The 26,608-nt window shown below is 51.9% G+C and overlaps 2 protein-coding genes across 2 annotated transcripts; both read left to right on the plus strand.

The window, feature by feature from the left end:
• The first annotated feature begins 241 nt into the window (after nucleotides 1-241).
• Nucleotides 242-8,851, plus strand: HEYL (hes related family bHLH transcription factor with YRPW motif like). Its single transcript, XM_082296757.1, has 5 exons — nucleotides 242-381; nucleotides 3,863-3,929; nucleotides 4,314-4,397; nucleotides 4,851-4,932; nucleotides 6,329-8,851. Exons 1-5 carry the CDS (start codon nucleotides 302-304, stop codon nucleotides 6,994-6,996), a joined length of 981 nt encoding a protein of 326 aa, XP_082152883.1. The 5' UTR covers nucleotides 242-301; the 3' UTR covers nucleotides 6,997-8,851.
• A 3,809-nt stretch (nucleotides 8,852-12,660) lies between these two features.
• Nucleotides 12,661-26,410, plus strand: PABPC4 (poly(A) binding protein cytoplasmic 4). Its single transcript, XM_082296720.1, has 16 exons — nucleotides 12,661-12,782; nucleotides 13,056-13,636; nucleotides 19,154-19,347; nucleotides 19,736-19,851; nucleotides 20,315-20,454; nucleotides 20,626-20,720; nucleotides 21,312-21,449; nucleotides 22,034-22,129; nucleotides 22,580-22,852; nucleotides 23,068-23,155; nucleotides 23,405-23,521; nucleotides 24,058-24,185; nucleotides 24,753-24,846; nucleotides 24,940-25,070; nucleotides 25,144-25,243; nucleotides 26,045-26,410. Exons 2-15 carry the CDS (start codon nucleotides 13,444-13,446, stop codon nucleotides 25,228-25,230), a joined length of 1,890 nt encoding a protein of 629 aa, XP_082152846.1. The 5' UTR covers nucleotides 12,661-12,782; nucleotides 13,056-13,443; the 3' UTR covers nucleotides 25,231-25,243; nucleotides 26,045-26,410.
• Nucleotides 26,411-26,608: the final 198 nt, after the last annotated feature.

Below are 26,608 nucleotides of genomic sequence, written 5' to 3' on the forward strand. Positions count from 1 at the left end.
GGCGCGGGGGGGCCCTGGGAACCGGGGAGCGCCGGCGCGGCCGCGTAATCCGTCACTCCCGGGAGATGGTGGCTCATTAACCCATTACCCGGGAGGTGGGGACGTGCCGGGAGGGAGCCAGGGAAGGAGAGCCGGGGGTGGGAGAGGCAGAGCGGGCAGGGGAGGAGCCGTGCGGGGCCGGAGCGGCGGAGCCCGGGCAGGGACAGCATTGCCCCGAGCACGGCGGGGAACGACGGCGGCGGCCACCGGGGCCACGCGTGGGGCAACCTCGCCGAGCCCACCGGCCTCTCCCCCCGCCAGAATGAAGCGGCTCTGCGAGGAGAGCTCGTCCGACACGGAATCTGACGGCACCATCGACGTGGGCCGGGAGGAGGAGTACAGGTGAGGGCAGCCTCCGTCCCACGCGGGTTTTTGGGGTCCCGGCACGGCTCCTCCAGCGCTCGGTGCCTGCCGGGGCACGGCTCGGGAGGGCACCGGCTCTGCCACGGCGGCACCGGGACATGGCACGGGAGGGCACCGGGGCTGCCACCGCCGCACCGGGAGTCCCTCGCACCTCGCTTAACCCCTCGGGGTCGGGCTGGTCCTGCGCGGACAGGTAGGATGACCCTAGAGCGCCGGCCAGGGCTGGTGCTGGCCGTGGGGCTGACCCCGCAAGGAAACAGAAGTGGCCATACAAGTGTTAAAGCTATGTTAGGAGCTTCAAGAGAATCCCATTAAAGCCAGCGCGGTGGCCTTCTCCTGCCAGGTGGGAGAAGGGCAGCAGGAGCCCGTTCTCTGCACCCCGACATGGGGCAGCCCCCCCCGAGCAGAGACACCCACACCCCTGCGCTCCCGGCAATCCGAGAGCTCCCAGGGAATGGGGAAGAAACCACATTTTTTGTGGTTTTGCATGAGAAAAACGCTTCTGCTCTGCTGATGCATTCGTAAGGCACCAGCTGGGGCTGTGATGCGTTAGGGAGGGAGCCTGAGCGGGGAAGGGCTGCCCCGGTGGCCCTCGGCAGCGCAGTTCGCAGGCTCTGTCCCATCGCTGCTGAGCTGCACTTTCAGCTCTGGGCTTTGCTCTTTGTGAGGGAATGGTGAGGACAGGACCCGTGTGTGGTTCCCCAGGCGATGCCCTCAGGCTTCCCCGTGCTCCCCTGGCAAAGGGCATCCTCAGCGCCGCTGGCAGCCCAGGTTCCCAGGCTGGGTCAGCCCTCCCAGGCTCCGAGGGTGCAGACGGCGCAGGGGATGAAGGAAAGGCTCTGTTATTTGTTCCCATCCAAAAATCATCTGCTTTTGAACTCTTGTTTCAATGGCCAAGTGTCCCCCTTCCCTCTGTGACCAGCTTTGGATGAATTCATCCCCTCTTGCTCTTTGGTATCCTGAGCAGAGCAGCTGCCTGGCTGGTGCCAAGCTCAGGTTCTCTCATGGGACTAAATTCATGAATCTGCTTCTGATACAGTCACAGCAGAGTCGGGCACGTCAGGCACAAAATGTCCTGCAGGGATTCCCTGAGCCCTTACGCCGTTTCCAAGTGCATCAATATTTAAGCTGCTTTCCTGCTGCAGGTGAAATATATCCCACCTCTCCACATCAAAATAGCAGCACACTGAGTCCATAGGACCCCGAGGGATAAAATACCGGAATTGTCACAATATTTTATTTCAGTGACCAGCAATGATGAACTTTTAATGTCTCTTTGGTGCTGCTAACGTGTTTGTCCTCTCGAGCCAGTGGTAGAACCAGGCTGGCTGTGATCTGGTGATATTTGTATAGGTGGATGTTGTTCCTCATGTCACGCAAATCCACAGCCAAAAGAGCTGTTCCTGCCCTGCAGAGGTCACACCCCAAGTAATGCCATCCTGCATGGGATGCTGGTGGATCCAGAAAAATCAAACACTTCCAGGTGGGGAGTGTGGAGGAGTGATCAGAGCAGAGAGCGGCTGCCTGGCTGGGGTTCCCAGCCCATTACCCATCGGCTGAGTGGTTTGGGCAAACCAGTTTCCCCGTAGTGAGGGGATGAGTCATGCCGGGCGTGAGGCTTGGATCGGTGTGTGGAGCAAGTTTAGGCTCTGGGGTCACTGCAGAAGTGCAAGATCTGCCCAGATCACAGCCAGAGCTGTGCTGTGAATGACAAAACCAAGCAAAGAGCAATGCAGAAATTTTAGTCATGGGGAATATACTCATGCTATCTTTTATGTGGTTCAAGTCCACCAGATGTATTTTTTAAATACATTTTGCAGTGAGATAGGTGTTGATATCCACATCTGGAACAGCAGCTCACAAAGAACAACGCATCCAGACCGCCCTGCAAAGAGAGTTTCAAAAACCACTGTTATTTTTGGGTGCCTACTTTGCATTTCCAGGTGAATTCAGCACCTACCCCCTGCACCTAAAACACCCCGGTGTCTGTGCAGAGCCCGTTTTCACATCAAAATGGCTCATTCTGTGCGCGTCTGCGTAGCTGGCGATGCATGTTGGTACTTGTGGAGCCAGCCAGCACCTCTGCCCAGAGAAAGCCCACCCAGCAGACATTCAAATAGGGGACCTGTATGGAGATGAGCGGAGCAGGCAGCAGAAGAACGTGTTATTGTGTAAAACCACTTCTGAAAGCGCCTCGCTTGGGCCTATTTTTAATAGGCTGAGTTGGGTCTAGTTTTCAGCTGGCTGCAGACAGCACTGTCTGTGCAGGAAAATCCTTAATGGGCTCCTATTAAAATGCTCTGTCAAACTGAAAAACATTTGGATTGGGGTGAACCCAAGTGGCCCTTTCCAGATTTGGGTGCCTGACACGAGCTCTGGTCCCTGCGGCGCGCTGGGCTGGCCGGGATTGCAGGCGGACGCGTGTTCACATCCCTGCTCCGAGTTTCGTAAGGCACAGAAGGAGCCCCGAGCCAGTTCCACTTTCCAGAGGGACAAACCCTGAGCCAGTTCCACTTTCCAGAGGGACAAACCCTGCTTGGGGGAGGCAGGACGTGGCCTGGCCAGCCTCACACCCCCCCCCACCAGCCACGGGGTCTTGCTCCAGGGAGTTTCCCACGGTCGGTTATCCATCGTTATGGGGACCTAAGGGTTGAACTTTGCCTCCCTCTGCATGTCTAGGGCTGACCTTTGGTGTCTTTAGCCTGGCGGGCACAGGGTGGTTTGTGGGGCCCTGTTCCTTAGCCTGTCCCCACAATGTCACTTGTCCTCTGAGCCAGCAGGAGCGTCCCTGCTCCGTCACCTCCTGCCAGGTGTCCTCCCTGCCCCGTTCCTAGCCCCTCTCTGAATGGTTCAGAACGTTGAGAACATCCCAGCCCACCCCAAAAATTGTGGTTTGGGAAGCGACTCTCCGGGAAGCCCTCAGAAACCACATCAGTGCCACTGCTGGCCTCACCCTGAGGAGCAGCCAGCCCTCCCTGGGTGGGAGCTCGGATCCCTGGAGCCCAGATCCCTCCTGCTATCGCGGATCCAAGATGCAAAGCCTGCAGACAGGGCAGGCTCAGACACGAGGGACGGGAGGTTCACACATGGAGGAAAAAAGGCCACGACTCCAGAGCTTGGATCGCTGCTTTCCCAGCCCCGTGGAGATGCCATCGCAGGCTGGGATTGAAGAATCGTACCTTGGAGTGGATGGACATTCTGGTGCAGAAATCCGTCCCAGATTTCTGGGATCTGGTGGGAGATTCTCAGAGGGGAGAGAGTGGGATTCAAGTCTCTGCTTGGCTCCCCATCCCCAATTCCTGAGCTCTGTGTTGTGGGTAAAAATGAGATGGGAACCACAGAAGACGTTTTTTGGGGTGGGGGGAGGAAACTGCAGATGGCAAATGTGTGTAGAACATATGTGCAACAGAGGTTGCTCTCCAGCCAGTGATAGAAATGATCCCCTCTCCTTCCTTTCCAGCCATGTTTCCAGGTCTGTGTCTCCCACTACGACATCTCAGATACAAGCCAGGAAGAAGAGGAGAGGGGTGAGTGTCCTTTATGATGACCAGGGCAGGCTGGCCCTGACTGTGTGCCAGAGATGTCCCCCTGTGTGCACAGGGGGCCTGTCAGCCCATCCTTATTGTGAGGACACAGTACAACATCACCTTTACACCCCTCCTGCTCCATCCCCTGCAGAATTGTCCCCAAAGCCGATTTTTTTGCAGAGGTTTGGCCTCATATCTGGCAGAAAAGGGGAGAGCAATTTCACCTGCGGTTATCACACCACTTCACGTTTCTTCTCTCAAATTTTGCACCCCCAAAGCACTCACACACACGTGGCCCTTTCGAAGCACCTGCAGGGCTTTAGATCTGGGAGTTGTGGCTGGGAGTGACTGTGGTTTCTTCTCTCTGCTTGGAAATCTCCACAGATCATCGAGAAGCGGCGCCGGGACCGCATCAACAGCAGCCTCTCGGAGCTGCGGCGCCTGGTGCCCACGGCCTTCGAGAAGCAGGTGTGTGTTTGTGAGAGCCCCTGGTGCCCTGGTCCCACGAGGGCTGCAGGGTTTGGGCTATGGCCTCCAGAAGGAGAAATTCTGCAGCAAGGCTGTGCCTTTCTTATCATCCTCGCTTCAGGGAGTAAGTAGGTGGTGGGAATGGGGTGGTGGAACGATATTGGCAAATATTCAGGAGCCCTGGGGAGGATAAATTCAATCTAGGAAGCGTTTTGCAGATATGAGGAAGCACAGAAAAAGGGATTTTTCAATCTGCATTGGGAAGGAGCTGGTTTTTCTGCTCTCTTGATGTAAAAAACAGAGCCCTGGTGGATGCCCCGCGCCACTCTGAGCACTCCTGGGCTTCAGGGAGGTTTCAGGGAGGAAATCATCGGTCAGAGCCCGGCTCCTGAGAGGCACAAAGCCCTGGACCATAAAATGACAAATGGCTTTTCCTTTCTGCTCCCCACACAGGGGTCTTCCAAGCTGGAGAAGGCAGAAATTCTACAAATGACAGTGGATCACTTAAAAATGCTTCACGCCACAGGAGGAGCAGGTAAGAACTGCTCTTAGGAGCACGGGGTGAGGTGAAGGTGCAAACCTGGAAGGAAAATTCCCCATCAGCTGCAGCAGCGAGCTGCCTCCAGCCAGCTCTGCCTGCTTCCCAAGGGAAATACCTTTTGAGGGAGGGCAGATGGGCATTTTCCTACAGATGGGTCAGCATCCCATGCATCCATTTGGGAGAGTGGGACAGGTGGGGAGCTGAACCCCCCCCAGCCCCACAGGGACAGCACTGTTGGTGTCACACCCCCTGCTAAAAGCTGTTCAGCCAGAGACTCATTTCTTCCTGCTCAGAAATGGAGCCTGCTTCCAGAAAAACCATATTAAACCCTTTACCTCCTCCCTGGGATACATTTCCTGCGGAGGCTGAATTCTGCATGAGGACTCTGCAAATAAACAAGGCTTTTTTTTCCCCCTTTCTGTTCTTTTTTTTTTTTTTTTTTTTTTTGTGTGTGTGTCTCTTGGTTGTTATAAGAAGAGAGAGGGAGCCCTGTGCAAAATTCAACAAAGGTCTTATTTGTACTGGGACCTCAGTACAGACCCTCTGTCCTGTTCCAGTTAACAGGATGGAGATCACAGCTCCAGTAAAGAAGCCTCTGGCTTGCTTACCACCCAGTTTTGGCTTGCTGGGGACATTGCTGGCATCCAGGCTTTGGTTCAGGGCTGTAACTTGGTCTGGAACATTTGTTTAGATATTCAGTTTGACTGCACTGCAACAAAGGGCTGCATTGTCACGAGAGACCCTGTCAAGCACAGTGGTCCAGCGCTTCACTGTGCTGTGACATTCTCTGCTTTATTGCTTACGGCCTCACGAAGCTGCAAGTTGGGAGCAGAAGCCTTAAAATCAGCGGCTGGTTGCTGATTTCTGTGGCTTTGAGCTTTCTCAGCCCAGCTGTTTTGGTTCTGCCACTGCCCTGTGATGTTGGTTTAAAGGGAGTGTAAATTTTGGGAGCCAGGCAGAGGGAAGTGGTGCTAAGCTGTGCCTTGAGGAGGCACTGTCCTGATTGGAATGGCCCCTTGGCAAAGGCAGCCCAACCCCAGTGCCCGCCCAGCCCACAGCCATGTCTCCAGCAGTGATAACGGATAGAATCCAACAGGAAAAAATTCTTCCTTCCTGAGCACAGCTAATGAAACCTCTCACTGGTCTCACACGGAGTGAGAGGCTCCCTGACCCCGGCGGGTTCATCCCGGTCAGATAACCGCAGACGCCGCTCTCACGCACACAAACGTCCGGTCCCTCGGGACACCCACTTGGCTGCCTGCTTCAGGAATATCACACGGCAGCAAAGTGCCTCAAGTGAAATACACAGTGCACTAGAGAGGGTAGTGAAATCCAAGCGCATTCCTGAGCTCTGCACGGCCTTACTGTCACCCACGTCCTCTCTCTCCAGGCTTCCTGGATGCCCGGGCTCTGGCCGTGGATTACAGAAGCATCGGCTTCCGCGAGTGTCTCACCGAAGTTGTCAGGTACCTGGGCATCCTCGAGGGCCAAAACGCCGCCGACCCCATCCGGCTGCGACTCCTCTCCCACCTGAATAATTACGTGGCAGAAATGGAGCCTTCACCCGTGGCCACGTCCCTGCTGCCCATCCAGGCCTGGCCGTGGTCCTTCCTGCACGGCGCTGCCGGGCCTGTGCAGATCCCCAGGAGGGAGGCTGCTCCCGCTCCGGTTGTTTTGACTGCATCTTCCCTGGCTTACCCGAGCCCCGCAGTGAGGCCGGCCCCGCTCCGCCGCGTCCCTGGTGAGATGCTGCCATCCCGCCGGAGCTTCCTGGCCAGCAGGATGGGCTCCTCCAGCCGGAGGGCCCGGGGCGCTGGCTCGGCCGCAGCCGTGCCGGCCGTGCCCAGGATGCCGTCGCCAGCGGGAGCACTGAGGGAGGGCTCATCCAAGAGCAGCCAAATCGCCACTTTCCTCTTCTCCCCAGCCTCTGCCGGCATCCCTGTGCCGCCAGCTTACGCGGCACCTCCCGTCTTGGGTGCTGCCGCGCAGGGACCCGGGATCAGGGTTGGGACATCCAGGATCTGCCGCTCCTGGGCGACGGAAATCGGGGCTTTCTGACCCTCCCTTCCCCTCCGGAGACAGGAGTTCTTCAGCGCTCATTGCCCGCAGGGCTGAGAACAAACTCGGTTGAAAAGGCATCTTTCCTGCTTTGCAGAAGCCAAGGATCCATAGAGAAAATTCTCTCTGCTCTTCCCTCCCTCCTCGCGCCGCCCTCCTCGCCTCACCGTCGCACGTCCTCTCCCTCGTGACGCCTGCAAACGTAAATCACATCCGACTCCACGCACTTGTCTGCACGAGGCCGTGCTCCAGACCCTTCTGGCTACGAGGGAGGGGGCACACGCAGATCCCAACCCCGTTCCTCCTCCAGCATACCCCTCTGCAGAACCCAGCGTTGCTGTCCTTCGGAAAACAACCAGCCTTGAAATACTGTCTTTATTCCCCCGAGGACTCGGAGCTGCCAGCCAGACTCGCTCGTGCTCATTCCCTTCGACGCGTCCCCCAGCTGCAGCTCCTCATTTTGGTGTGGTGGGATGGACACAGCTCACACCCCATGCCCAGCACTGCTGGCACCCACGAGGCAGGCTCCAGCCCCCCCGCCCCCAGCTCCCGAAGAGAACTGGCTGCCTGCTAATCCCTGTGCTTTCCTCTTCGCATTACCAGCTTTTCCCACTTATGTGCCCTTAAGGTGGAGTGAGGCAGCGGCTTAGCAGGGCTCGTTCCCACAGCCCCGCTGAAATCCCGCCGTGGCTGCAGGGCCTGCGCTGGGTTCCCGGCACAAACCCTGCCGGAGCAGCCGGCCAGGCCACCCGGGCTCAGCCCTTGCCCTGCACCACCGAGGTGTGAAGAGGCGAGACAGAGGATTTCAAAGGGACGCCTGTTGTTGCTTTTTCTTCTTTCGGAACCCAGGGTTCCAACAGCCTGTCACGGAGGGGAAGGCTCTGACGGCCAAAGTGAGAAGAAAATGCCTTTCCCTCTGCCAGTCTCCCTGCTGGAGCTGTCTCTCCTCCACCCCCTGCTGAACAGCCGTGACTGCAAAGGGGGAAAATGGGTCGGAGCAGCCTGAATTTGAAGTGCCTCCCTCGTTCTCCCTGAGCCCAGCATCCCTCACCCTCTCCTCCCACAGTGTTTCTGTTTTCTTTCTCCAGCACCACATTTGGGTCTCACACCTCTCATCCCCCTCCCTGGGCTGGGACCAAAACCCACTGAGGTGTCACTGCACTTGTCCTGAGTCCTGAGAGCTCTCCCTGCCTTGCCCTGTGTGCCCCCAGATGACTGACACAGCAGATTACACCTCGGCTCCTCCAGCTGGCCTCCCCTCCTCTCTTCTTTGGGCAGAAAGAACAGAAACTTGAAGCTTTCAAGCCACCCCGCTCCTGTGCCACGTCCCGTGGTGGCAGGGCAGGGTTTCCCAGTGCTCCCCCTCACCTGAACAGCCCCTGCTCCGTGCATTTGTGCCTTGACTTGCTGGGATACACGTGCAGAATACCCTGGACCCAGCTGCATGCCCACCCCTTGCCCACCTCTACCACGGAAAGAGAGAGAAGGTCAGTGCAAAGAAAGGTAAAAAAGAGGCAGAAGATCTCTTTTGAATGGGAGAAACTCTTCCCATGCCTCAGGTCAGAGGTGCAGCCGGTCGGGCTGTGGGGATGAGCTGTTGTTTTCCTTCCTGCAGATGGTATCTGCCATGTGCATGTCAATGTATGTATCTGCCTTTGTTTGGAAAGTGAGTCCCTCCCAGTTGTTTTGATGGAAGTCATCGCACTTAGCGCACAGAAATGCCTCTGCTACTTCTCACCCTTGTCCTCAAGCACCGGAATCAGCCAGGAACAACATATTTCCTTTTAATAAAGTCACAGGAGGGAGGTCCTCGTGGACCCTGGCTGTTCCTGCAGCTGGTTTGTGCACTAGAGCTCACGGCCTCACTTTACACTGTGCAGTGCTCTTAGATTCACGAGCTGTGTCATCAGCAAAGGTGGCAAATAAAGTCTTTCAAACCCCCTGTCCTGGTTATGAAATGTAAGTGTTGAAGTGAATCCGATCTGCTCATCCAGCCTGCCCGGATCACGGAAGGGACCTGTGAAGGTCATCGATGAGTAATTTTGTGGCAGGTTTTGATTCCTGAAAAGCTCCAAAAAAAGGTGAGATTCAGCTTTTAAGGTGACATCCCCTGTGATTGTTTTATAGCTCTTGGTGACTCTGGCCCTAAGACTTTTTTACTTTGGAAAATGAGTCAAAATCAGCCAGGTATTCACCAAGGCTTGCCCTGAGATTGGCAATAATCCATCACTCGAGAAGAAATCATTTCATTTAGGGTCTACGAAAGTGTCAGGGAACAGATGGGGTCTGGCAGAGCCTCCAGCAGCCAGACTGAGGGCTTGCCCTGGTCTCCTGACCCTTTGCAGCCGAGACCAGAATAACCTCTGTGGCATCTCGCTGTCGGGAAACGCTTTGGACTAAACAAAGCGCCACAGCTGAGAGCCTGTCTCTGTTTTGAGGAAAGGAGCAGTAAATGATCCCTCTCGTGAAAGATGCTTGGGAGAATTTTACTGGGGAATGGTGGGAATTCAACTTCCTTTCCCATAACTCCTTCTCGCTGCAAAATGCCTTTCAAAACCGCCCATAAATCCCTTCCTTAAGTGCTGTGCGGGGAATTGCTGGAAGGGAGCAACTGCAGCTGTGATGGAGTAATGCAGCATCCGTCTGGAAGCGGGGAGAAACTTCAAGAGCAATAATAGGGCTATTGATGACGGCTCGTCCCGCTGGTGCCTGGGCTGCCGTGACCCGGCTGGAGGCGGCGGTGGGAGCTCAGTGCTCCGGTGTGGCCTCGGCCAGAGAGAGGAACCCAATTACCCTCCGTGGGAGGCAGGCACACAAACCGGCCCCGCGGGCTACAGTGCTAAAACAAAACAGAGACAGAGGGGAAAAAAGGAAAAACCACTTCCTGATCTCTGCGGATCAAACGGGAGCCGGGGCGGGTGGAAGGGCATCGGTTCAGCCCCGTGGGGTTTTCTCCCCACAGCAACACGGTGATTATAGAGCAGTAGCTCGGGACTGCAGCTTCATTTGATTTTTTTTTTCCCCAGGGTTTTCTTTAGCCTAAACGTCTCCTCTAATACATCCTGGCAACTTTTGATCTACCCTGCAGGGGAAATCCCCGAACTCTCCGTGCATCCTTGTTCTTCAGGCAAAAAAATTCCTGCTGAAGAGGCCCGTGGGAAGGCGTGGGCTGGGGCTGCGGCACAGTGGTGTTAAAAAGGCACCCAGCCCGACACGGCTGGAACAAAGCAGGGTCCTGATGAGCGAGCCTTGGAGGGGACAGGGACACTCCCAGGCCGTGGGAGATCTGCTGTGCAGCAGGTGCTCCAGGAGCGAGCCCTGCCCTCCCGAATTCCCCGGCATGGAAAAACGGGGCTTGTCCCGGTTCTGCTGCTGCCTGCCCTGGGTGAAATGTTCTCCCTCCTTTCTGCTCGTGGAGCAATCCCGCCCTGCCATCTGCTGGTGGAAATCCTAAAGCCGAGGTGGAGAAATCCTAACCCGGGGGGTGGCGTTTGGTTGGAAACCTGCCATCTGTGCTGAGAGTTGGGCGATCTTTCGTGGTGACCATCAAGGGCCTAGGTACAGCGCAGAAACACGGCAGCAGAGCAGCTCGGGAGGCCTCGGGATGATTGATGTGTCACCCACCAGCACCATCGATGGGGATGGATTGGCAAGATAAAGCCATTAACAGATGTCCCCTCTGCTCCAGGCGCTGCTGAAGGTCCTGAGAGGGCCAGCTGGGAGGATCTCAGGTATCGCTGGCCACCAGCAGCAGCTGCACTCGTGTGTTGAGGACACCAAGAGCAGTGGGGTCCCTGGGGGCAGTTTTGTACCTCCAGCCCATCAGGCCGTGTCAGGAGTGAAAAGGATAGAGGAGGACACAGCACGTGTGGCTGTCTGCACGGAGTCCCCTGGGAGGGAGCACAAATGTCACTAAATATGCTTCAAATCAAAGCCGTTTGCAGCGTAGCCACAGCGGCTGCTGCAGCCCAAGGGTGTTCTGTGTGGAAACACGCTCTTTGAGCTGGGCTGTGTTTTGACTTTAGCCGTCAAAGCAGGAGCTGAACACTTCCACAGCGAGATGCCTGTGTCAGTCCACGGTTTCCCAGCGGAGGAGGTGCCAGCTGTGAAGGACCAAGCACAAAACGGTGGCAGGCGTGACCCCACCAGTGCGGCCTCCCAGCACTGGCAGCTGTTGGGAGAATGATGAGACCAGGAGGAGGATGATTTGTGCCTTTTGTGTTTATCAGGACAGAAAAGACTGCAAATCGTTACAACTTGCTTTGCTGTTTTTACCTTTATTCTGCTACTCTTGATTATTCCACTGTAACGAAGGGGTAGATACCATATCCCATTTTTATGATAACACTGCATCCCGCTTTTAAAGCAAATTAAAGGCAATTTAATGTAGGATTAAAAAGCCACAATGCCCAGCTCACCAGCCTCTACAGACTATCTTAGTCCCCCTTAACAGGCCATCCGTGGAGCCTGAAGGTCACTGATGAATCACTGAATCCTGCACTGCCGTGTCCTCACGCTCTGCTGAAGATGCTGGAAATAGATAATTACGGGTCTCCCTGGAGCTGATCTCGTGAGCGTGAAGCCATGGGACAGCAGCAGAGGGGGGTGAATCCCTCTCCCATCCCAGCAGCTTTCTGCTGCATTCGGAGTCGTTCAAGCCTCACCCTGGGACTGACAGCTCGCTTCCATGGAGAGACATCAGGACCCTTGGTCCTGCTCCAGGGCAGCCCATGATGGGAGCTGGCACAGCGCCGGGGCTGCTGCAGGAACTTGTGCTTATTTGAGGAAAAATTATGCTCTGAAGAGGAGGAGGTTGTGGGAACAGCTCCAGCTCCAGCCGCTCCTCATCCCACTGCCAGCGACACCTCCAAAACCAGAGCGTGGAGCAGGGAGGAAAATGATCCCAGAGGAATTGTTTGATCCCCTGGCGCACTCCTCTGCTCGACCAGCTCCTTGCCCTGGTCCCAGCCCCATGGCCCCTTTCTCCCCAAGAGGCTCCCCTGGGGTTTTTGTGTTTTATGGTGGGGCTGAGCTGCCCCGTGAGACGTCCACACATGGGAGGATGGGGTGGGAGGGAAAACAACCCCAAAAACTCTTCTGGGGGGGGTGTTGCTGTGGATCCATCTCTCTGCCAGCTGCCCACAGGGGATTGTTTGTTCCTAAATCTGTCTAAATGTTGAGGTGAAACTCGTGTTTTAATTTACGGCTGCTGCTCCTCGCTGGGGGCCACTGAACACTCTGGCACCATCCTCTGACACCCTTTGGGGATATTTTCCGGATTGATGGGATCCCCTCTCAGCCTTCCCTTCTCCAGACCGACCAGGCCCAGCTCCCACAGTCTCTCCTCATCAGGGTGATGCTCCAGACCCCAAATCCCCTTCGTGGCCTCCGCTGGATCCCCTCCAGCAGCTCCTCACCTTCACAGTCCTGAGGGCAAGCGGGCACCGCTAACAATTAATTAAAACACCTAAAAAAACCCCAATCAATCCGGGAAGCGACATCATTTCCAACAACGCTTAACTTTAACAATCCCAGCACGGGCCGTTCTCCTGTGGCGGCCCCGAAATGGCGGGAGCCGGGGGGGGGGGGGCGGGGGGTGCTCCCCGCGGTCCTCCCGCCCGCTGGGGGGCGCTGCGTGCGGCGCGGCGCGCTCCGGGCCGGGCCCGGCCGCCTCCTCTCGGCGGCACCGCGGCCCACTCGCGCCGCCGCGGCGGCTATAAAGGGCCGCCCGCCGCCGCCGCCGCCCCCTAAAAACGCCGCCCTTCCGCCCGTCGCGGCCGCACCGCGTGAGTCGGGGTCGGGTCCGGCGCCGCCGACCCCGCCGCGGGGCAGGGAGGGCTGGGGAAGAGCGCGGGGGCGCCGGGCGAGCGCGGCGGCGGCCGCTCCGTGGCTGCCCGGCCGCCCTCAGGCCGCCGCGTGCGGGCTGTCGCACCGCCACAGCCGCTCTGGTTTATTTATAATGCTTTTAGGCTACCTAGCTGAGCTAATTTAAAAGGAAGTAGTTATATTAATGCGGGTTAGAGCTTTATTTGTTTTTATTTTTGTTTTTATTTCCTCAGAAGATCAACGGGCCGCCGCTCTGCAGAATCTGGGCTAAATCGAAGGAAAAAAAAAAAATAAGAGACGTGGGGTTTGGGAGGTTTTTGCCTCAAAGCGCTCGGGAGCCGGCGTATGAATTTTGGCGTCGTATCCGATCGCTGCTCTCCAGGAGGCGTAACTTTGGGGTGTTTTTTGCTGATTTTTCAAGCTCGCACGACCCTCTCAGCTGCTCTGTGTCCTGGTGCCCACCCTCCCACCGCCCCCTCCCCAAGCTTCTGCAGGCCGCAGCTTAGGCTTTAATTAAGAGTTTGAGTGTTCCCCCAAGATTAATATTTATAAGAAGCTTGCCTTGAACCCCCCAAGTGTAAAACCCCGTGGTCCCCAGTGGTTGAGAGCGCCGAGGGGAAGATGAACACGGCCGCCAGCAGCTACCCCATGGCCTCGCTGTACGTGGGGGACCTGCACCCCGATATCACCGAGGCCATGCTCTATGAGAAGTTCAGCCCCGCCGGGCCCGTGCTGTCCATTCGGGTCTGCAGGGATATGATCACCCGCCGCTCCCTGGGCTACGCCTACGTCAACTTCCAGCAGCCAGCAGATGGTGAGTGACAATTCCAACCACATCCAGGGCTTTTTTTTATCTCCCCCCCCCTCATTTTTTCCCCACTAATTCACGTGTTGCCATGTAGCTGCCTACCACAGTGTTACAGGGTGAGTCGTCCCTTTCTAGTGGTTGCAACAGGAATGTTTTTTGCTGCTTGGTGTCTACGAAATGCTCTGCAGAGGCACATCTTGGTAACATCTCTTTTAGGCGGGCCTGTTTCTCTCACTGATTCCGAATTTTGGAGATTTGTGTTTGTTCCTCGCGTAAGGAAATAATCCCTGCTGTGTTTCCCTTCGTTCTGAGGTCGTTTGGGGTTGTCTCTGTGGGGATTTGTGCAGCCAGCCCTAGCAGAGAAAGTTCAGAGCAGTCAGCTCTGGTTGAGTGCTCAGTTCAGTGACTGATCCTGTGGCTGCTCCACGCACTCCCTGTTCAATAAATTTAATATCTGCTGTGTTTGTGCCAGCAGCTGGACGTGCCTCCCAGTTTGGGAAGTGGTGTTCTTGCTCTAAAGTGAAATAAAATGCTTTGTTTGATGTGTGGAAAGCCAGGCTGTCTCCTGTGCCGATGCCACATTGCTTTGCTCTTGCCAGACTCTCTTTTTTTCACACTTTGTTTCCTGCTCAAAGCCAGGTGTTCCAGAGCTGAAGCAGCAGGTGAAAGATGGGACAGGAGAGGTCATTTTGGAACATGTCTCTTCTGGAAGGAAAATGGGTCAGCGTTTTCTGCCCCAGTTTTCAGAGCTTTGCCTGCTGACTGCTGCAAGTTTATTGCTCCGTGCTGGGGTTTAACAGCATCTCTATGTGATAGAGGCATCCAAGTAGAGATGAGAGTGAGCTTTTCCCCTTGAATTCAGAATCAGTTTACAGCAGCTTTCCTGTAGCCTGTAGTAGGTTTTCCTGCTTTATGTTTTTGCAGAGCTTCCATCTTCTCCCAGGGCAGTTCCTTCTGATGTCCTTCCCTTGGACTGATCTGATTGAGCACTTTTGATCCTTTCTCTTGTCATGCTGATTAAAGCTGACTTGCACCCCACTGCATAATATCTCATCCATGGCACTCTCAAAAAAGCTTTTCTTTTGCAGTATATTTGTGTTTTAAAGCTTCTCAGTGAGAAGGGAAGAACCTGAGAGCCTGTATTTGTGGTCCCATCCTGCTCTGATGAACCTGTCTGCCCTGACTGCCTCTTAAAACACCACCTTGGTACATTTATGTGCTGGACAAAGTTATCCCAGCCCACCTGCCTTCCCTAGGCTCTGATCTCATTTTGCAGGATCAGAGAAATAAAAACAAGCAGCAGAAACAAAGCCAGGAAGGAACTCTGAGCTCGGGTTGGATGAATCCTGGGGAGATGGGGTGCAGAAGTGTAGATAAACGTTCTCTCAAAGCAGAGAAGAGTGCTGATGTCAGAAGGGATCAGTGGCTTGGTCCCATGTGCTTTAGCAGAAACATTCTGCACCTCATACAAATCGGGGCCTTCCCAATAGATTCCAAGGTAATCTTTTATGGTTAAAAAAAGAATAGGCAGGAATTTAGGGGGAGGTTGCACCATTCTGGGCTGCTGGGGAGGCAGCAGACATTTTAGGAAGCTCCTGGACTTGAAGTGATACTTGGACCAAGTAGGTGGTGTCTTGTTACTGGTAGGTCTTAGAAGGTCAAGTGGTTTAAACCTAAATATTGAGTGGTTACTGGGCCACAGAGGAATAGTCAGACTCCTCCTGCCCTCATGAAGAGATGAGAATTTCTGAATTTCTCCTGTCAAACTGCAGCATTTGTTACTCTGCATAAATAAAAAACCCAGCTGCTGGTACTCCTTGTAATGCAGCAGGACATGGATAGATAATTTGGAAGAAGGTTGTGGTCTCTCCAAAACAAACTTGACTACGAAGAAGATGATTTTCAGTGTAAAATGCAGAAATTTGGACTGTTTTCAAGGAAATTTGGACTGCATGAGGCTTCCTGAGAGGAGGAGGAGGGATCTTTGTTTTCTTCCAGGAATGCATAATCAGAAATGCACTTGGGCTTCATCCCACTAAATCTGTGAAAAGCTGAGGGGAGCACTGCAGGAATCTGGTTGGATTTATGGTTGAGAGCAGGTGCTCCCGAAGTACCACTTAACAGTAATCAGGAGGTTTTGTGCTCTGCAAACTTGCTGTGGACACACCGTATGTTTGAACTGGTAGTAGGTGTTAAAAAGGTTGATAAATGATAGTTTGCACTTCCCCAGCACCTTTTGTGGAAGGGTGAGTTCTTTGTAAATGTGAAGAAAGCAACGATTTAACTTTTTTTTTTTTTGTGTTCTAAAGTAGCACTCTGTCCTTGTGTCCACAGAGCAAATCAAGCAGCCAGAACTCTTCCCCATTTCAGGGTCACGAGGAGCTCACACTGCCACATCCTGAGCATGCTCTGCACTTCCAGGTTCCCGTGTCCAAACTGGGTCAAAGCTTGTGTTTTTCTTTGTGTGTTTGTAGCTGCTGGAGTGATGCAGGACAGGCATTGTCTAACTGGCAGTGGTCTGCTGCAGAGAGGTTATTTTTAGGGAAAATGAGCTCTGCTGGTTTTGATTGCAGCTCCTTGCTGGAGTAACCAGGGAATGCTGAATGCTGAGCCTGTCATCCTGTGATAGGCAGGGTAAGGAAACACTTCAAAGTTCTGGCTAGTTCAGGCTCAGCTGTGGCTGTGTTAATATTTATTCTTCCTGACTGTGAAGAAGGGAAAGAAAGCAAACTCAACAAACAAGCTGAATTCCTCTTTTCATGTGTTCCATGCAATTTAATTCCAAACATTGACAGTCACGAAGTGACAACTCAAGTAACGAAGCAGAGAAGCTTCAGTTTGGCTGCAGAGATAAGATGTTCTGAAAGTGTAGGAAAAACAGAATGTTTCCCAGGCTAAGGAGGATCCCAGGGCTGGGAATAGATTCGTGTTTCTGTAGAAGAGCGTAGATAAACTTGTTTGTTCTCCTCCTTGAAGGCAGAGGAGCTGTGCAAGGTGAATTGTGGAGGTAAAAGGGAGGAGTTGGTACCTTTTTCATTGCAGCAGGATTTGGTTGTAACTTCAGTGATTGAGGAATCGAAGCCTGTTGTATGTGCAACCATCTCTTTTTAAAAAAGAAGTGGTTACATTTGCTTCGTGTGCTTTCCTTGTCAGGACTTTTTTTCTCAGTGGCCTAAGTGAGAGCCTGGAGGTTTGGGGAGAATAAAACTCCTTCTGTGGAGTTTCTTCTGGGTGAATCTTGGGGTGTGAGATTGGTTCTCTGTCTTCACAGCCACTAATTCCACCATTGTGTTAGCTCTGCATCAGGGAGCCTGTAAGGGATTTTAATTGCTCTTGAGGCAAACTGCAGTGAGTGTTCAGGTGCTCTCCCTGTCCAGAAGGCCATGGAAAGGGAATGAAAAGGAAGCCTGAAAGGGGCTGTGAGTGTGTTCAGTGTTCTGTATGAGCTGCAGTTTGAGTCTGCTGGAAGGATGACAGGAACCAGTGGGAGAGAAACAGATACAGGAACTGAAATGGCTGAAGCTTTGTGGCTTAAATAGAAGAAAACGAGAAGGTGTTTGCTCAGATTAAGGAAATGAATCAGATGTGCTTGCTGTGAGTCATTCACAGAACTCTTGCAGATCCCTTACAGGTTTTCTGAGGTCCTGGTGGAGTGGGATTGCATTTCCACCTGTGGGTGTGGCACGCATCCCTCAGGGAATCCATGTAGGGCTTTCACTGCTCAACCAGAAGTGTCTGGGTGAATTCCAAGCCCGGCATAATAATAGAGTGGAACAGTAGCAACCTGTTGAAAGAGCGGTGCAATAGTATCTGCTTGGGGAGCTGGTAAGAACCGGGAGGAACTTCTTGACTGCTCTGGATCTGGGTGGTGGCTGCGGAGCTTTCGCAGCTCCCCCTGCTTACACGCCACTGCTTCATCTGCTCCTCACCTTCCAGCAGGAGCCTGGTCCTGCTGCAAATGGTATTATCCACCCAGTTTGTGCCCTTGCCAGCACATGCTTCTGCAGGACCTCTGCCTGCTATAAATAAACACTGCCAAATTTGACAAGCTGCACCGGGTCGCCTGCTGAGCTGCCTACTAGGAAAGGACTGCAGGAAGAACCTGGGCTGCATGGACTTGGAGCAGCAGCTGAGGAATCATTTTAGCCTGGCACTTAATTGCATTTAACACCTTTGTCTAAACAGAGCTGTTGGAGTCCTTAAATTATATTTTTTTTCAAGCAGAGCTTGTTTCCAACTGGATTTATGTGTGGGGAAAACAGCAATGGTACCACTTCAATTTAAAAAGCAGCAAGAACAACAACAACAACAACAACAAAAAACGTTTCAAAGCACATGAAAAATCCGGAGAAACTTCCATGAAGTAATAGAAGCTGGCATTGGGGGTAGGGAGTGCTGACTTTGGTAGGCGATATTCCACTGGAATTCCTAGAGATGGTTTTGGGACATGCTGAGTGGTTACTCAGGCTGCATGAGCCAAGTCACGTGCAAGGTGTTCAGATTGGTCTTTTCCTTGAATTTTCTGCTCCTGAAATCTAATCAGCAAATACCACAGGGCGAAGGCGGCCTGGGAGAACTGAGCCAAACAAATTCAGAAAGCTTGGGCTCTGCCCTGTTAATTTCCCTTGATTTTAATGCATGTCTTCCCATCTCTTTGCCTGCTCCATGCTGGGAATTAACAATCTTTCTTTCTTCTCTGCTCGCTCCATGCTGGGAGTGTTTTCTGGCACGGAACAGTGCAAGCATCTCAATTTTATGAACAAGATCCTGATGTGTGTATGTAATGATCCTTTTAATACACCAGTAGGCAGCAGAAATAGCCTCGTGGAGGGGGGGTTTCAGTGCAGGTTAGAATGACAGTGCTGGTGTTGGAGAGTTTAGATAAACACTTCCCTGCTAATCAGATGGGGTGTACCGACTTTCCCCCCCCCCAGAATTTTCTCAGCTCTCTTGTCACCTTCAGCTTGAGCAACTTGGGAATCATTTTTTTGGCCCCATAAGTTCTGTAGAGGCTGACTCATGTCCTCACAGCCAGCCATGTGTTTGTGCACATTTTCCCTGACCTGACAGGGAGATGATCCTTCTCTCTGAATAGAAATGAGGATGGGGAGATGGGAGCTTCATGAAAAGCAAAACAGCCACACAGTCACTTTTGTTACTTCTTTTTTTTTTTTTTTAATCAGGGTTTCCTGGTTTTCCTTTCCTTCTTTAGATGGAGCAATTTACCTTCATAATAATTCAGAATATAGCTAATAAACCCCAGGCATTTTGATATCCATTTTGCTGTGGTGGTTAATGTATTGCTATAATGGAAATTTAAAGGCTGTGAAACCTTTTATATACTTAGTGACTGTGCTGCAAAGACCTCCCTTGAAACATTGAGTTAGAAGTCATTGATCACCTCTGATAACACCCCAAATGCCTCCATGAGCTGAGTAAAATTCAGAAAAAACAATCACCCACCCCCTGGAAACCTTTATTTTTTAACCAACCACAGAAATCTCTTCTTGGCTTCTCTTGCAGCTGAGCGAGCTCTCGACACCATGAATTTTGATGTGATCAAAGGGAAACCCATTCGCATCATGTGGTCTCAGAGGGACCCTTCCCTGAGGAAGTCAGGGGTTGGGAATGTCTTCATCAAGAACCTGGACAAATCCATTGATAACAAGGCACTTTATGACACATTCTCGGCGTTTGGAAACATTTTGTCCTGCAAGGTGAGATGTGGTTCCATTGTCCAGTTCTTTTATGGTGGGGACGTGATGAGAGATTGGAGTGTAGGAGTGACAAAGTGTAAGGAGCAGAATCACAGAATATTCCGAATTGGAAGGGACCCACGAGGCCCATCAAGCCCAGCTCTTTAAATGCACGGTGCCTACAGAGATTGAACCCGTCACCTTGGTGTTCAAACAGAATCTCTGAAAGGCACAGTTGACCAAAAGCTCAGGGATTGCTGAAATCACATCAGATTTGGTGGTGAAGTGCAGGAATCTGACGCTCAGGTTGCGTCTGCCTCGTGCTGACCCTTGGCAGCAACACCTTTTCACCTGCTAGCCCGTGATGCAGGAGGAACGCTGACAGCTCACTTTGCTCCCTCTCCTGCAGGTGGTGTGTGATGAGAATGGCTCTAAGGGCTACGCCTTTGTGCACTTTGAGACCCAGGATGCTGCAGATAGGGCCATCGAGAAGATGAACGGCATGCTGCTCAACGACCGCAAAGTGTGAGTGTCACAGCCGGCAGCAGCAGCGCTCACATGCTCCGGGATGCATCTCGGTATTAACAGGGACACACAAGGCACTGGTTCTCCTGGCCCAAGCCTTGGCCTGCTACCTCTCCACTCCAGGGCTGGTGAGTGACCCTGCCCAAGCCATGGCCTGCTACCCCTCCATTCCAGGACTGGTGGGTTTCCCTGACCGAGCCTTGATTTGCCACCTCTCTGTGAGCGGGCTGGGGTGGGTTCTATGTAGGAGGGCCAGTGGGAGTCCTTGGCCACCCACAGCACACAGGTGATTTTTCTGGTTGGTCTGTGGCCTGTTTGTTGTCTTCTGCTGTCACCTTTTCTTGTCCCCATTCCCAGCTCCTACTACACACTCATTTTTTTGCCTTGCCGCAAGTCACACATTGGTTTTTTTGCTCTGGAAACCGATCTGTTTATTGGGATTTTCATTTTTTTTATCTTACAGATTTGTTGGGAGATTCAAGTCTCGTAAAGAGAGGGAGGCCGAGCTGGGAGCCAAGGCGAAGGAATTCACCAATGTCTATATTAAAAACTTTGGGGATGACATGGATGATGAAAGACTGAAGGAGCTCTTTGGCAAATATGGTAAATACAGAAATGTTTTTATTGAGGCAGTGAATTTCATGAAATGTGGTACTTTGAGTGCTGCTACTGTGCAGTCTCTGCCTTGGTCACTTTGAGGCTGAGGCTATTAAATGGAAATTAATAATCTTGAGATACATTTGATATTTTACTAACCCTGTGCTTTGGTAACAGGTAAAACGCTGAGTGTTAAAGTGATGACAGATCCCACTGGAAAATCCAAAGGCTTTGGCTTTGTAAGCTTTGAAAAGCATGAAGAGGCCAACAAGGTAGGACCAACTTCCATGTTGCTTGGATAACTTCAGAGAAGAAAAACTTGGTTTATCTTGGGAGCCTGTTTCTGAAATGGAAGAAAATTCTGCCTCGGGCCTGACCTCTTCTAGATGTGGGAACTTGGAAACCTTTTGCACCTTAATAGCTTGACATTCAAGGGTGACTTGGCATTCCTCCAGTTTCCTGGATCCACACAGAGTGCAGTGGTATAATCAAGAATGTTAATTGCTGAAGAAATACTACAGTGCAGGGCTGAAGGAGGAGGAGGGCACCTAGAATGACAACATTGCTTAAAAATGGTATTTTCTAAGCAGAATGCTTGTTAAAATATAGTTTTAATTACAAGAAAAGGTGGGGATAAATTTCCAAGTTAGTTCAGCACTCTCTGGTGTTTCAGCTTGATCTGTCTGATAACTTCAGCTTGTCTTTAATGAGCCTGTTAACAGGAGCAGTGCAAAGGTAACGTGCAAACTCTGGTTTATGGACAGGCAGGGACACAACGTCAGCTCTGGGCAGTCCTGTTCTGACAGGATCAGGGGCTGCCTTGCTGCAGCAGCTGAGAGTTTCTTTTGGAACCCTCTGTGCAGGCAGTGGAAGAAATGAATGGGAAGGACATCAATGGGAAAATGCTGTTTGTGGGCAGAGCACAGAAGAAGGCTGAGCGCCAGGCAGAGCTGAAGAGGAGGTTTGAACAGCTAAAACAGGAGAGACTCAGCCGGTACCAGGTGAATAATCTGTTCCTTTTCTCAACTTAAGCATCGTGTCTGGCCTGTTGAAGGAATTGCCAGAGTAGTCATTGTCCTGTGACACATCCTGGGTTAAAACACAGAGGGGTCTCTGTGGTATTTGGTGGCAGGGGGGGCATCAGGGCTTAGTCTTGGCACTGAAAGCGTTTAGGAGGAACAGGCATGAAGTCTCCTTGACTTTCAAATGGGGATCCCTGGAGGGATGGGAAGAGACAGCACAAATCTGCACCGCTCTCTGTAATTTATGGCAGAACTGGGTCGTGTCAGAGGTGGCATCTGAAACTCCCCCACTCCCTGAGCTGCAGTGCTGGACTGGGGACATGTGATGATGCCACAGGAAGGCAGAGGAAATCCAGACAAGCTCCCTTTCACCACAGTGGGACTTGTCTCTACGCCTTTGCAACATTTATCACCTTCAGCTTTGGGTGGTGTGGAAGGAACATGATGCTAAATTAAGAGTTTTCAGATAAATTAACAGCTCTGGCAGATGGGTAACAGTTGATGTGCTTAAGATTTTGGGTTTTTTTAATATTATGAATGTCATGCTGTTCTCTCCCTTCCAGGGTGTTAACCTGTACATTAAAAACCTAGATGACACTATAGATGATGAAAAACTGAGGAAGGAGTTCTCACCTTTTGGGTCAATAACGAGTGCCAAGGTAATGTGGGGTTTGGGGGTTATTTGGATTTTAAAGCCTGAAGAAAGGACCTTTTGTCTACCATGGCATTAAAGGGCTCTTCTTAACCTGTGGTTATTGGGATTCTGAAAACACCTGGCTTAGTAAATAGTGGGATTGTACTGAAAACTTCATTCCCTTACCCAAAGGGGAGGCAGGAAGTGGCAAACATGCTTGTTTGAGGTGATAAGCATGAAATGGCACTTTCCTGTGTGCATTTAGAACTGCACCAAATCTTTCCCATTCCTTACTGTGCGGTGTGGGCCTGGGGACACATGGTGCTGACAGCAACGCAGAGCAAATCCAGACAGGTGACTCTTCATGAGAACCTGTCTCTACACCTCTGCAACAAGTTATGTCCTGCCTAAAATTTTAAAATCCACAGATTCTTAGGCTCAGTTGTACTCCATTAGCAATTCATCTTTACTGCAGGTGATGCTGGAAGATGGACGGAGCAAAGGGTTTGGCTTTGTCTGCTTTTCCTCTCCAGAGGAGGCCACCAAAGCTGTGACAGAGATGAACGGGCGCATCGTGGGCTCCAAGCCCCTCTATGTGGCACTGGCACAGAGGAAGGAGGAGAGGAAGGCCCATCTCACCAACCAGTACATGCAGCGCATCGCTGGCATGAGGGCCTTGCCTGCCAACACCATCATCAACCAGTTCCAGCCTGCTGCTGGCGGGTATTTCATGCCTGCTGTGCCCCAGGTGAGCTGCTGTGGGGTTTTTAACCTGTCTGGGTTCAGCTTTGTTCATCTCACTGAGCATTTTTTATGCCTGTAAGCAAACAGCTCTTGTGGAGGTTATTCTGTGACTTGCCAGCTGCCTGTTCTCTTAATCTGACTTGAGTGTTGGGTCATGTTGTGAACAACGTTTGTCATGCACTTGGATGTTGCCTCTGAGCTTATCTGATCTTCCTCCAGGCTCAGAGCAGACCCACTTACTATGCACCCAACCAAATGACACAGATGAGACCCAACCCACGCTGGCAGCAAGGAGGAAGACCTCAAGGTGAGAATGCCAGAGTCTGTTTTGGTTGTAGAAGCCTTTGGGGGCTGCCCTTCCCAACAGGAACAATTAATGCTTTCCTTTGTGGGGACGGTCCTGTGCAGGGCCAGGAGCTGGACTCTGCTCCTTGTGTGTCCCTTCCAACTCAGCATATTCTGTGATTCTCTGATTCTTCCCATGCTTCCCTGTAGCTGAGTGTCCTGCCTTGCCAGCTGGTTCCCTTTTGAGATTTCCCCTCATTCCATCCCTTAGGCTTCCAGGGAATGCCGAATGCCATGCGCCAGTCGGGGCCTCGGCCAGCCCTGCGCCACCTGGCCCCTGCCAACGCTCCGGCCTCCCGGGGCCTCCCAGCTGCTGCCCAGAGAGTTGGTAAGAAGGGGTCTCTTCCTGGGCTTTTCCCTTTCTCTGGGAGGGAGGAGGATGCTGTGGAGACTTGACTTCTACTCCCAGAGATGGTTGTCAGACCTGGGATGTCTGCAAAGAGCAGAGCCAGCACCTGCCTCTTTCCTATTCCTCGCTGTGCAGTGCAGGTCTGGGGGTGCTTGGTGCTACAGCACAGCAGTGGAAATCCAGATGGGTTCTTTCCCACTGGTTTGGGACTCATCTCTACACCTCTGCAACACCACTCAGAAAGCTGTGTTAGCTTATGGCTTTTGCTTTCAGAGGAGAGCATCCAAATTCATTTTATTCCAGCGAGCAGCTAAAAAGAAACAAAGTGTGGCATCTGTGGATTGGTTCTAGGGAGAACAGCCCCTCCCTGAAGTAGCCAGCTACACTTTGGAGAATGGTTTCTAAAGAAGTATCACCATGCAGAGCGTAGTTTGAATTCAGAATCAAACCCAGACATCCCAGCTTGTTTGCACGTTGCTGCAGGTGTTTGTCACTGTGTTCTCCTTCCTTTGCAGGTGTTGGCACAGCAGCACAGACTTTGGCTCCCCGTCCTCCTGTAGCTGCCCCTGCTCCCAGGGCTGTCCCTCCTTATAAATACGCCTCAAGTGTCCGCAGCCCACACCCAGGTGTCCAGCCTCTGCAGGTACCACCAGGGGCTGGGCAGTCCCCGCAGTTTCACATGCAACTGAAGTATTTTTATAAAAACTTCAAGCTACTTTTATGGCCCAGACAGTCCTAATTTGGAATTTACAAACCTGGCAGTTGTGCCTTTGCCAGGGGCACCCTGGTTGGTTTATCTGTCGTGTACTCACAAGCCCTTTTGTAGCCAGACTTGCTGTAAGGATATTTTTCTTGCTTCTTTGTTCCTGTTTTGCAACCCTTTAAGTGTCTCTCCTCTTTGCCAAGTTCCCACTGGGGTATCACTGAAAGAAAGAACAACATCCACACCTGCCTTTTTTAACACCTCACGATGTCTGATCTGGTTTTTGTGAGATATTTACAGTGCCCCGTGTGACATTCCAGGGTTTTGAGCTCAGGATTTGCAGGGAGTGTTTGTGAACCAAGGGCACCTTACCTGCCCTTTTCTGAAGCCTGAAGTGTGCTGTAGGCTTGACAGAGGTTGTGTTTTAGGAGGGAACATTTTAATATTGTCTAAATAGGAAGCAATCAGCCTCATACCTATTTCATAACCCTTGTCTGCCCTTTTCAGGCACCTCAGCCTGCAGTGCATGTGCAGGGCCAGGAGCCACTGACAGCCTCCATGCTGGCTGCTGCCCCTCCCCAGGAGCAGAAACAGATGCTGGGTGAGTAAAACCCCAGTGCTCACCGATCATTTTTCATCCCCTCAGGTTTCAAAGATCAAAACTCATTTGTCTGAACTCCTTTTTCTCCCTCAGGAGAACGTTTGTTCCCTCTGATCCAAGCTATGCACCCCAGCCTGGCGGGGAAGATCACAGGAATGCTGCTAGAGATTGACAACTCGGAGCTGCTGCACATGCTGGAATCTCCCGAGTCCCTCCGCTCCAAGGTGAGCTGCTGTGTTCCTTTTGTGTTGGGGGGTTCTGAGCAGGGAGAAGATCTCACTGGATTTGTCTCCCCAGGTGGAGGAGGCTGTGGCAGTGCTGCAGGCTCACCAAGCCAAGAAAGAAGCTGCCCAGAAAGTGGGAGTGGTTGCTGCTACCTCTTGAACCAGGATGACTGGTGAGTGTCTCAGTCCTCAGCTTCAGCGAAAAGCTTCCAGAATCAGCAAATAAAACACGGTTGTTAGTGAACAATTCATGTGGGTCTGTGACTAGCACTTGTCTGATTATAGTCCACTCTTTAACAACAAAAAGCTCCTAATGTCGTTCCTGCCAGAAGAATCCTTATGTAGAACTTAAAGAATATCCTTTAGATCCCTTAAATAAACAGCAGAATGGTGCTGTTGAAGTCCCTTGCAGCTGATGTGAAAAGGAAGGACAAAAACATGGGGATAAGTCTTGTGGAACTGCTGGTCTGGGAAACAGCCCTAAGGAGCTCTGGTGATTTTTAGGCTCAGCAGGCTCTTCATGCCCGTGCTTGTCCTGGAAACCATCTGCCTTCAGGATGTATTAAATGGTGGGAACGTTTCACTGGATAGGTCTGTCCACGCAAGTGGTGTCACCTGTGTTTGTTGTGGGACAAGAAGGTTTTTGGTTATTGGAATGCCTCTCCCTGTGTTTAACGCTCCATTTCTCTGTGGGTTGTCTGGAATTGCCATCTCCAGTACTTCCTGTGGTGCTGTTGAGATCAGATGTCACGACTCAAGCCGGTGAAGAAGGATGAGGATTCTTACTTTATTCTTATTTTCACTGGCTGATTTAGCAAAGAATTTGAGTTTCTCGTGGATAATAACGATTTCTGATCATCTGACCACCACAAACAGCTTCTCTGTACCTTCCCAATTATATCGCATTCCTTATGGCTTGGAATGCTGGAATATTCCCTAGTCTGGAGCTGACCTGTCTCCCCTTTTTCCTTTAGGATACAAAGAAGCCAAATAGCCCCTTCCTAGACATCAGCTCAAGATGTTTGAAGATCCTTCACTGTCCTGCAGATCTCAAGGCCGTGCATTTTATCACATAGTTATATTGCATTTTGTAAATTAATCTTAAAGATCTTATTTAAAAAGCCAACTCTGAAGCTTGAGGTTTCCAAAACCAGAATCTGGGGGTTTGCAAGCTTTTCCTTTGCCAGAACAGAGCTGCCCCTTGTGTCTTCTAAAGAGGACGTTGAGGATTTTAGGCTGGAAGTATTTTTGTGAGTTTGTGTTTAATTGAACAATCCAGTTTGGAAAGTTTGGGAAACATTTATCAATAAAGGAATAAACTTGCACTGTGTTTGTCATAATTTCTCTCTGCTGGCTGAATAAATGTGGCGTGGCTTTGTGAAATCAAACTGATGGGCAGTTATTGGGTGGTGAATACATTCACTTGGGATTTGAGTTACCCTGCTTGTTGATTTTGGATAATGAGTATTTTGAGGCAGCTGGGTTAAAATTATGCCTGGGGCAGTGTCTGAAGGGGGTGATGGCTGTAAGCAGTGATC

Source organism: Coloeus monedula, assembly GCF_965178545.1.
Source record: "Coloeus monedula genome assembly, chromosome: 24".
NCBI classification, from domain to species: domain Eukaryota; kingdom Metazoa; phylum Chordata; class Aves; order Passeriformes; family Corvidae; genus Coloeus; species Coloeus monedula.